The sequence below is a fragment of the Diabrotica virgifera genome, chromosome 9, assembly GCF_917563875.1.
Source record: "Diabrotica virgifera virgifera chromosome 9, PGI_DIABVI_V3a".
Lineage (NCBI taxonomy): Eukaryota > Metazoa > Arthropoda > Insecta > Coleoptera > Chrysomelidae > Diabrotica > Diabrotica virgifera.
Genome location: NC_065451.1, coordinates 144,429,637 through 144,441,337, shown reverse-complemented (window position 1 = coordinate 144,441,337; position 11,701 = coordinate 144,429,637). Strand labels below are relative to the sequence as shown.

General features: G+C 34.6%; 1 protein-coding gene across 1 annotated transcript; it reads right to left on the bottom strand.

The window, feature by feature from the left end:
* Window positions 1-6,077: 6,077 nt before the first annotated feature.
* LOC114339585 (uncharacterized) lies at window positions 6,078-9,668 on the bottom strand. Its single transcript, XM_028290242.2, has one exon. The coding sequence runs from the start codon at window positions 8,860-8,862 to the stop codon at window positions 6,727-6,729; it is 2,136 nt and encodes a 711-aa protein (XP_028146043.1). The 5' UTR covers window positions 8,863-9,668; the 3' UTR covers window positions 6,078-6,726.
* Window positions 9,669-11,701: the final 2,033 nt, after the last annotated feature.

Sequence of the window (11,701 nt, the reverse complement as noted above, 5' to 3'; positions counted from 1 at the left end):
TGATGTATTGAATGGTGTTATTGGAAGCGTCATAGGGCAAGCACTATCCAGGAAGTCTCTTATTAAGTTTCCATCATCATTATTCTCTACTTGGTGTTCTTTAAAAATACCAGCTAAGTATTCTGCAAATGCTGAAGCTTTTTCCTCGTCTGATCTTCCCCAAGTACCATCATCTTTCTTAATTGGCGAGTTGTGTTCTGTAGGTCTCTTTAAGTGTTTTGTTGCCTTCCATATTGAGTGATCTTCTTTAGACAAGGTACTAATGTAGTGTTCAAATGTGGCATTGCGTGCTTCATTTAGCGCTGTTTTTAATTGTCTGGTTAATCGATTATATTCGTGTTTGTCATTAATGTTGCGGCTTCTTTGCCATCTACCTCTTGCTCTTCGTTTTTCGACTATTAGTTGTATAATATAATTCGAAGTGGTATTTTTGTTTTCTTGCTTTGGAGTTGATGGTGTAGCTCGATATGCAGCTTGCTGAATTTGACAGGTGAAGTGGTTTATAGCCTTATCTATGTCATCTTTTTCTTTGAGTCTGATTCCAAGATTTATATTCGTGTCAAGCTGGTACTTGAATTCACACCAATCAGTTTTAGGGGAAGTCAACTTGGGTATTTCAGGTCGTTTGATTATGTGGGTGCTGATTGTTGCTATGATTGGTGTGTGGTCAGACGAGAGATCCCAACTTGCTTCTATGTTTGTGTAGTTTGCTGCAATTCCTTTTAGGATAAAGAAGTCGAGTAGATCTGGTAGTCTATTTGTATCGGACGGCCAGTACGTTGGTTGTCCCGTCGATAAGTAGGTGCAGTTTGTGTTGTTGATGGCATCTAGTAGGCTTCTGCCTTTTGGTGTAATGAGTCGTGAACCCCAATTCGTATGCTTAGCATTCCAATCACCTCCAACAATGAATTTGTTACCTAGCTTGTTGAATAGTTCTTCGTATTCTTCAGTTGTGATTCTATGTCTAGGAGGGCTATATATTGCAGCAATTTCGAAGTTCCAAGGCCTGGCATTTATATTAAGTATTGTTGCTTGTAGCTTATCTGTTTTATGTTCCGGCATTTGATGATGTTGTATATTGTTCCTTATAATTATTGCAGATCCTCCATGGGCTGTTCCATCTGGGTGACTAGTGTGGTAGACTGAGTATTGAGGTATTTTAATTACGCTTCTTTCTGTGAAATGCGTTTCGGATACAAAGAGGATGTCTATTATGTTGTCCTCTAGGAATTGGATTACTTCTGCTTTATGGTTTGCTAAACCATTTGCGTTCCATTCGGCTATTCGAACAGATCTAATGAATTTTATTAATTAATGTTGTTAGCGTGGTAAGGATCATGCTGTTTTGATTCATTAGTTGGGTGAACATTGCTTTAAATTCGTTTAAGAATAAGTTCATCTGAGACCCTATGTCAGCTACTTGATTTCCTGCTCTTACTGCTTGGGCATAGGATTGGGTTCCATTCTGTTGTTGGTACTGTGATTGTTGACTCTGATACTGTGAAGTTGGTGCTGGGTTAACATTTTGATGTGGGTTCTGATTATTATGGGTTGACTGATTTCCGCGTTGTCTATTATTTCTTACATTTTGCAAGTCCTTGTAAATTACGCAGCCTTTATAGTTTGCAGTGTGTTCTCCGTTACACAGGGCACATTTTGCTGGTGTATTTCTGGGTTTTGTACATTCTGGCGTTGGATGACTTCCTCCACATTTCACGCATGCGTAAGGTCTTGTACAATACGCTTTTGTGTGTCCATAACGTTGACAGCGCTGACACTGTGTTATATTTTTCTTTCTGTGAGGAGGTTCAAAGCTGACTTTCATATTGCCGATAGAATCCAGTGTATAGATGTGTTTGTTGTTTTCTTTCGGTTCTAGGTCCACATAGAACATTGACAGTGGTGATTTATTGACTCTGTGTAATACGTTAATGATATTACGGACAGTATGCCCTGATTTAGCTAGTTCACTTTTTATTTCTTCAACTGGCATCGAGTGGTGTAAATTTCTTATAACTACCCTATAAGCTCTATCTTGTTTTGCTTGGTATGTGTGGTGAACTATTTTGCTACTATTTAAATGCTGTATAAGTTTTCTGTATGACTCAATAGTTTTTGTGTTTATTTTTATTGTGTCATTTGGGAGAGCTTTCGACTGGTAGTCTTCTGCTTTAATGACTGTCGATAGGTTTTCAGTCATCTTTTTGATATCATTTACCCCATAGATAAATATAGGTGGAGGTTTAGGTGTTACTGGTGTGTTATTATTATCAGTTAGGTTTTCTAATGGTTCAAACCTGTTGTTTGTACTCACTTGCATTGTTGTTGTGTTATCATCTTTGGGGTTTGCTTTTCTTTTTTTTGTAATTTTTTTGACTGTTTGCCAATCATGGACATTTTCTATGGTTTCGTCGTCTTCATCGCTTGAGTTTTCCATGACAAGTTCCTCTCCACTGAGGATGTATTGGGAAGCATTTGATGTATTTGGTTGATCCATTTGAGGTGCAGGGAGGTTTTGGTTATATTGGTGATTATTGTTTGGGAATGGAGTAGGCGGGATATATTGGTTTGTTGTCTGTTGGCTGCTCGGGAATCCATAAAATGGGGGCGATATTACTGGAGGTTGTTGAGGCTGTGTATATATTTGGGGCACATTATACAACCCCCCATTTGGCACTTGATTTTGGTGGTACATTTCCTTAATATAGTACGCCACTGAGTTAAAAATTAATCACATAAATAGTAATTTAGAATTAATCACTCAAATCGTTTTTTAATTATTATTTCACTAATTACCATAAACTAGTCCCAGCCGATAGCCGAGACCGGCACAAAAACTTGGAACTTGGATCTCGAGAGCGATATGGTACGTCTTTACTGCTCGGAATCCAAATACACACTAATTTATAGTTTGTTGAAAACTTATACTTAATATAAAATTTTATATTAAAACCAATTTTCCACACTTTGCAGTTCATATTCTCAAAAAGCGAAGAAATACACTTTTTATTTTGGATTTTAATTTTCTTTATGAAATAATGCTTATTAATAAACAACATATCCAAAAATTGAGGAGGAGTGTTTTCACTTAACAGAAAAAATCAATTTTAAAGATTGTATGTGTGCGATTCTTATGGAGGAAACATGTCTTAGTTAATCACCGCAAAAACGGAGAATACACTTTTTATTTTGGATTTTAATTTTTTTTAAGAAAGTATGCTTATTAATAAACAACATATCCAAAAATTGAGGAGGAGTGTTTTCACTTAACAGAAAAAATAAATTTTAAAGATTCTATGTGTGCGATTCTTATGGAGGAAACATGTCTTTGTTAAACACCGCAAAAACGGAGAATACACTTTTTATTTTGGATTTTAATTTTTTTTTAAGAAAGTATGCTTATTAATAAACAACATATCCAAAAATTGAGGAGGAGTGTTTTCACTTAAGAAAAAAAATAATTTTTAAAGTTTGTACGTGTGTGATTCTTATAGACGAGACACATGTCGTAGTTAATCACCTCAAAAACGGAGAATACACTTTTTATTTTTGATTTTAATTTTTCAATTAAGTAATTTTCAAATCTCGCTTTCCACGTTTTCCAGTTTTCTGCTAAGTTTCCGGTAGTACACAACTGTGTAATGCCCCTATTATCACCCATTTTCTTCTGTAATTTGTAATTTATTATAAAACCATTTGTTTCTACAAGACGTGTCTTGGAATTTTTAGGTTATGGACGATGCATCTTTTGAAATTTTTTAATTGTATTTATATCTCATCCATATCATTCACTATAAGAATTTAATTGTACCGACTACTGAATGCGCCATGTGTATTTGCTGGTTCGGTTTAGGATTTAATAACGTATTTGGATTACTTCCAAACATTTATTTTTAATTAAAGTACAAATAAACTTACATCTTATACTCTATCTGGCATAAAGTGACATTTCTCCGTCAACCCATAAGACATGACAGGAGTACATAGAACACAGAACTATAACTAGACTGACTAGTTACCCTGACAACCTTCATCGTCTTTCTCCCTTGCATCCAATCTTCTGACATGTTGTTAAAGTGATTCTCATCTTATTTCCCTCTTGGCCGTGCACAGGCTGCTCTTTCTAAGCTAACAGATGACGCAAGAATTGCAAAATGACCAAAAATTTGACATTCATCGTTTTCCCCTAACCTTTTATTACAATACAATATTAAAGTAATTCGCTATGTTAAGTCACAACGACGATCTCTCGTGGATTTCGGCTGAACTAGTTTTAGGGTGTTTTCAACGTCAACAAACGCTGAGCGCACATGCATTTGAAAGAAGTAGGTAATATTCATTATTTATTTTTATATGTTTTAAATTAATTATTGGACAATATAAAATGATGAACATGGAATCTTCACCTTTTAATAAAAGTTGGTGTAGATGTTGTACATGTTACAGTATGTATCCATACAAGGGCGAACCCCGCTCAGTGTAGCAGCTCCACATAGTGGATACGTCAGTGAACCCCGCTCGGTGATCATCCTTTTCGATTCAACCGGTTTAGGTGTATATGTAGGGGAGCTCATACCGTATCCATTCGAGCTGGGTTCATCCTTGTATGGATACGTGACTTTACAGTTCTATCCAGTTGGAGTTGACTATTCCTAGGTCGAGTCAACTCAAACGGCTGGTTTTAGTAAAAATTGATTATAAATCTAAAATGAAGATTTTTATTTAACATTTACTAGTAAAAGTAGACCCCAACTAGAAAAAGTATACAATTCCCAGTGCCATTTAGTAAGAGTTGATTCACACAAACAACCGATTCTAGAAATTAAATGTTACTGGATATGTTCAAATCATGATAAGCAGTTGAAACAGTCAAAACAAAAAGACACGCACTCATAAAAAAAGCATGTGAGATTAAACTTATATATTCTACATTTACTGAATCGATCCAGGAATATTCAACTCAAACTAGTAAGAGTTGATTCTATTTTTCCTGCGATCTACTTTTACCAACAAGGGCTAGGAAGAGTCTACTTCAACTAGTAAAAAAAAGTTGAATTAAATTTTTCAAATCAACTATTACTGCTCGTTTTAGCTGACTTGAACCAGTGGTGTCACAGCAAAATTAGCAGTGCCGGAAGGCACTTTAACTTTTTTGCAAGTAAAATATTACTCTATGCTTTTTTAATACAAGTTACCTACGCCTGCATATTTTAAAATGTATATATGTTTTCTATAATCCGTGTTTTATTTACAAAACCTAAATTCTCTATTTTTTTTTCTTTTCTTAACCAGTGCCGGAACGGTGTTCCGGCACCATGACACCACTGACTTGAAGCAGAAATAGTCAACACTAACTGAGAATCAACTTGAACTGTAACATATATAATATTTGTAAAAAAGATGTAAAAATAAAAAATTAATATTACCTACTTGTTTCAAATGCATGTGCGCTTAGCGTTTGACATTGAAAACATCCTAAAAACTAGTTCAGCAGAAATCCACGGGAGGTCATCGTTGTGACTGACATCACAACTATAATTACAACAAACATAGCGCTTTTCAGCGATTGTCATTTGTTTTGAGCTTCTCTCACATTTTGTATAATTCGAGTATATTAATAAAGGGCTTTTCATTCACAGTCATTTGTTTCAAGCTTCTGTCATGTGTCACATAATATTAATATATATATATACGTCATACGTTATTGGTATATAACAATGATACAAACCAAAGACGTATGACGTAGATATATTAATATTATGTGACACATGACAGAAGCTCGAAACAAATGACAATAGATGAAAAGCCCTATAATACACGGATTATACAACATATGATAGGAGCTCGAAACAAATGACAGTCAATGAAAAACCCTATTGTTGCTTCTTTTATTTTCTCCATGTATACCTATTGCTTTGCCTGTTTCCTCATTCTTTATGATTAGTCTAGCATTTAAATACCCTATTACTATTAATAATTGTTTACAATCACCATTACATACCATTAATTTTAAGAAAATGTTTTTCTGATGAATTTTCATTAAGATTTATTTATATAAAGGATTCACCCCCATGCACAGTGGGCCAGAAAATGCAAAAAGCGGTCAAAAATCTGAAAATGGGCTGAAGGGCTTTAAAATTGTAGTCTTTTAAAGGAAAAAATAATAAAAAAATTAAACTACCCAGGCGTAACTTTTAGGGGGGCCATAAGGTTAATAATTACATTGAGTAGACTTTTCGATCTTTATGCAATTAATTGTTTATATGGTTAAAAAATATTAACAAAATAAAATGAATTACCGTAAAATACGTTACTTGTTACTAAGTATAGTAAGATTATAAATTATTTAGGTACAAATTCGAAAAAACTTAGAGAAATTTATCAAAATATGTTTGGTAATAGGTATAAAAATAAAAATTCCGCTCTGTAACAAGTTTATTAGCTTCTAAATAAATAAACAAGGGCGGATCCAGAAAAGTCTCAAGGGGGGGCATAGCGATAGAAAAATCTAGCAAGGGAGGGGGTAAAAATGGCATGAAATAAAGTCTATTTAAAATCTAATATATTAGTGCTTAAAAGATTATACTTATAACTTACTTTGATATACTTAAATACTAAAATTTAATTTTTAACTTTATAATCAGTTCAAAATGTGAATCCCAAGGGGGGTATGGGCCCCTGGGCCCCCTTAGATCCGCCCTTGTAAATACAATAGTATGCTTACCACTAAAAATCTACGTCGCTCGCGCTGTCGTCTTCCTCGTCGGATGAAGAAACTTGGCGGCTTTCCATATTAAGTTGTAGAGCTCTAAGAGAATCTGCTTCCATTGATTCTAACGAGGGCGCCTTCAACAAGGATACAACTTCAGAAGATATGTTTGAACTTTTTCGGAGTGGGTACTGCCGCAAAGATGAAATTACTGGATCTGAAGTTATAAGGAGCCTGTTTAACAAATCTTGATTTCCTGATATTCTCGAAATTTTTCGTGTATGTTTCTCCCTAAAACTTTTGAGATCCTTATTTCTTGATTCTTGGGCTTCTTCTGACAATTGACCAATAGGCAGAATAGCCTCCTTGATTACTATGGCTCCATGGAGTAATATTTTATGCACGCTAGAAGGCATATAATACCATGAATATTTAGCGACATACAGTTTTGCGGTTTCCAAACAATACTCTTCAAAAGCTCGCACATCGATTGCATAGCCACAAGATAAGGTGCGTAATATAATACCAAATCGCATAATGACATCTTTATCTATGCCAGTAATTTCACTAGACAGTGAGGGGTCAGCAAAAAATCGTCGAGCTGTGTTGCCGTCATTAGTAGTTCCACTACCTCCACTCTTAGGTATATCCACAAGCAAACCTGTTCTGTCTCTGAAAATTTGTTGTATGGTACGTTTCTTGTTTTCAAAAACTGCTCTGTTGTTACTTCCTCGAATTTGCCAAACTTTAACTTCTAATCTATAGGAAATGTGCAGCAAACATTCGAAAAACCTGATCCAGGCATGTAGAGTTGACAATCCAAATTTCAAATTTTCTTGGACAACTTCCCTCTTTAATAGTTTTTCGATGTCATTCATTTGTTTGGGGGTTGCTTTACATATATAACATGTTTGTGAAGAAGCTGTTTCCGTTATTGCATTACACACTTTGCCGTCTATCATCGTCATCACACAAACATGAGAAACTGCAATTTCTTCACTATCCAGCATACCAATAGTGGGTTGAAGTTCTGAAATTTGATTTTCTATATATGATGTCTCCTGTACCGTCAGCTCTTTCGTTTCTTTCTTAAACTGAAAGCGTATAGGTCTACAAAATCGAGTTGACGATGGACGGGGATTTTGCCACACAATAATTTTATCTTGTCCAGGTTGCTCCGCATATAACTGTAATGGCACTATGGATGTAAGAAATAAATCGCCATCACCAAAACTATTATCGGAGAAAAGTTGCTTGTATTGTGAATGACCGGTGCTTCCATCGCATCCCCATTTCAGCAACAGTTTCAAATTCTTTAGAAGTTCAGTTGATAATGAACGAAGAACTGGTTTTTGCAATTCTACTATCCGTTTAACTGTATGATCTAAGAGGTCCTGTAATAATATTTCTGCACATGACTCACTTACAGTTTGTCCTTCTTTTCGGGGATAGCAGCGTAATTTTGCTTCTCGAAGCTTGTGATAAGACGGATATATATCAGCAAAATGTTCTTTTGCTATTCGTCTGTGAACAAGATATGAATGTTTGGTATCTTTTGATTCAATCATTACTGATAGCGCTTCATCTGGGGTGAGTGGAATTATTTTTTTTGACTTCTGAGTTTTCTGCCAAGCTGTCCTAATTTTACCGGCTCGAGTCGGAGTCAAAAGTGCTTCAGAGACAAGTTTTGCGGCATCGTCTTTTCCTTCAGTCTTTAGTTTTCTCCTTGCAGCTAAAGTAAGCTCCTCGGTTTCGAACGTCGATGACAGCTTTGAAGTCTTTCGACGTTTTGATCTTACACTACTCGCAGAAAATTCTTTGCTTGGACGACCACGCCTACCTCCAGATGAAGTTCCTGGTTGTGGCTCAGCATTCGGATCAATTTCTAATCCAGTTTCTTCAAATACACATACACTTAACCACGCTGTATTATTTTTCACAAATCTATCCGTTTTTCTCCCACATTGATCAAGCTTTGCATAAACGACGTTGCAAAACTTTGAAGTGAAAATCCTCATTTTTAACATGGCGTCTGCATCATTTTCAATTTTGTAGTGTCTCACCAAATACTTGAACAGATATTCTGTGCGACTGGAACGTTGTAACTTATCCTTTTCATACAAAACGTCAAACAGTTGCCTTCTGGTGACCATTTTCACTGTGAAAAATATAGAAAAACATTACATAAAAAAAATTTTTTGAAGACGCAAATGAAATAAGACTTACAACCACCATTACGAACAAACTTAACTATATTCTCTATCAAGGTAAATAAAGTAACGCAACAAGAAAATAGAAATTACTAGGTGTTACATTTTAAATAACAAAATAAAATGTGCTGTTATGGTTACAGAATACATTCGTTGGATATGGTTCATGCATATCGATAAGCAAAACCAAAATATCTCAAAAAGGCGCTTGAAGGCGCCTATCAAATTTTAGTATGTTATTAGGGAATGATCAAGCTATTTTTTTAATATTTTTTCAAAGCCGGATCGGATCGGAAAATATGTTATATCTCAACATAATTTTAAAGTATAATATAAAATTTTCAATAAAATCGACTACATAGTAATTATATCTATATGTATACTAATTTAACTTTGATTCATAAGTATTTATATAACATGAAAATACATACCTTGAGAAAGTTTTCTGTACAATTAACCACTTGAGTCAGACACTTTATAACACACATTCACTAGTTGACATTTAGTAGTACACTAAATGAATGTTCGCAAAGAAATGATCCTAACACAAAAGTCTGGTTTTGAGAACCGATGGCTGCCGCAATATGCCTTCTACCTGCTTCAAATTCTAGGAAAACATTATTTATCTATTTCTCGGAGTACCTACAAATTCTGAAAGCCAGACTAATACTTTCATCGAAATCGATTTATGGCCGCTTTTTGAATTTTTCGGCCCACTGTGCCATGTTATAAATATTACAATGGTATACATACCTATATTTTCAAGTTATAAAATTGCAATTGTATTTACATAAATCGCACTGTCTTTAGAATATGTATATTATAGTACCTATAATCTATTATAATTAAAAATATTTATTGTGATTATTTACAAATTTAGATACAATTTGATCTAGATTTATTAGATTGTAAAAATGAATTGAATTATTGTAACTTAATTGATTACTGTCCATTTCAGAAGTTTCCAAACTACTGGCAATCTCCACTGCTCCCTCCAAGTCTAGATTCCTGGTGCCTGGTGCCCAATAGTCTTGCTTGTGTTCTTTTGGAACATAATCCAAAAACAAATTGGTTCCTTATGGTAGACTTTAGATGTGCTTGAAAATTGCATTTTATATAGAAATTATTGCACTGATTCTCCTTCTACTTGCTGTCAGCATTTAAATCTGTAAGTTTCAGCAATTTCCAAAGGAACAGGATTGTAAAAATTGTTCATTTTTAACAACTTAGTCCTATATTTTATCTATCATCTGCTGGTTATACACATACTTTAGAAATATATACTCTACTTTTCCAAAAACTACTTTATATTTTATTTTTATGATCTATTTTTATTATATATCATTTTAATAGGTTAGGTAGGTACTTAAATCAAATCTTCTCTTTTTCTTCTCAGTTTTGCAAAGAATGTTTTGGATAGTTTTAATAAAAATCGTCAAAACATCGTTACAAATCTTTTGAACTCTGAACCTACGGATGCTCAATTAGATTCTGAGGACATTATTCGTTCCCAATTTTTGAATGATTATTATCAGATCAAGGCTAATTTCGCGGATCTCTTTGAAGGTGATGATAATAGTCAAAAGAATGAGCAAAATATTGCCGCTTCGAATGCAGTACAACCTCCTAGTAATGTTCGCTTGCCGCAGTTAGAATTAGTTAAATTTTCCGGTAATTTTACGTCAGCAATTACTTTTTTTGACTTGTTCGATGCGCTTGTGCACCGTAGATCTAACGTTGATGATACGGAAAAATTAACGTATTTGATTCAAAGTTTAGAAGGGCCTCCTTTAAGGTTAGCTAAATCCTTGCCTTTAGCTAGAGAAAATTATGTTAGGATTTATGATAAATTAAAAAATAGGTATTTAAATAAACGTTTGCGTGCAATGGCACATTGGTGCAAAATTGAAGAAGCTCCCGCAACTATGTTTAAGAATTCTGATAGTTATAGTAATTTGATTGATACCTTTTCAGAAAATTTATCAGCTTTAGAAAATTTGGGTTATAAAATTTCGGATTTTGTGCTAGCTTACAAAATTCTCACCAAGCTTGACGAGGAGACTCACCAACGTTTTGAATTATTACATGGGTCTAGTGAAATGCCTACTTTTATTCAATTATCTGATTTCTTAGAAAGTCAATGCATTTCGTTTGACTCATCCTTGTTGTCGCCTTGTTCTCCCAAGGATTCTAATAGAAAAAATAAATCGCCTTCTAAACAAAATGCAAATAAAAATGGTTCTAAAGTCAATAATCGCTATAGTTTTTTTTCGAAGCCTAATGCGACGACTTGTTTGTTATATTCTGCCGATCACCATTTAAAAGATTGTTCTTTATTTTTAAATAAATCTCCTTATGAACGGTACAACGCTTGTAAGAGAATGCGTCTTTATTTTAAATGTTTAGAAAAACACGATTCTCGTAGTTGTAGTGTCACCTCTCGTTGTGGTCATTGTAATTCATCCCACCATAGTCTTTTACATTTTAAAAGTTCTGAAAGTGCCACTCACGGCGCTACTTCTGTTGCTGCCGCTCCGACTACTACTTCTTCTGATGCTCAGGTTAATACTGGAACATTGAGCTCACACGCTGCATCATTAGGTAGTGTTGCCTCAAAAAACTCGAGCGTTTTGTTAGCTACTGCTGTGGTAGACCTTATGGATGGTTGTGGATTGTATCAACCTGTTCGAGCTTTAATTGATGGGGGCAGCATGACCTCTTTTGTATCTCAGTCTTGTATTCGTCAGTTAGGTATTAGACACTCTTCTGCTACCTTATCGGT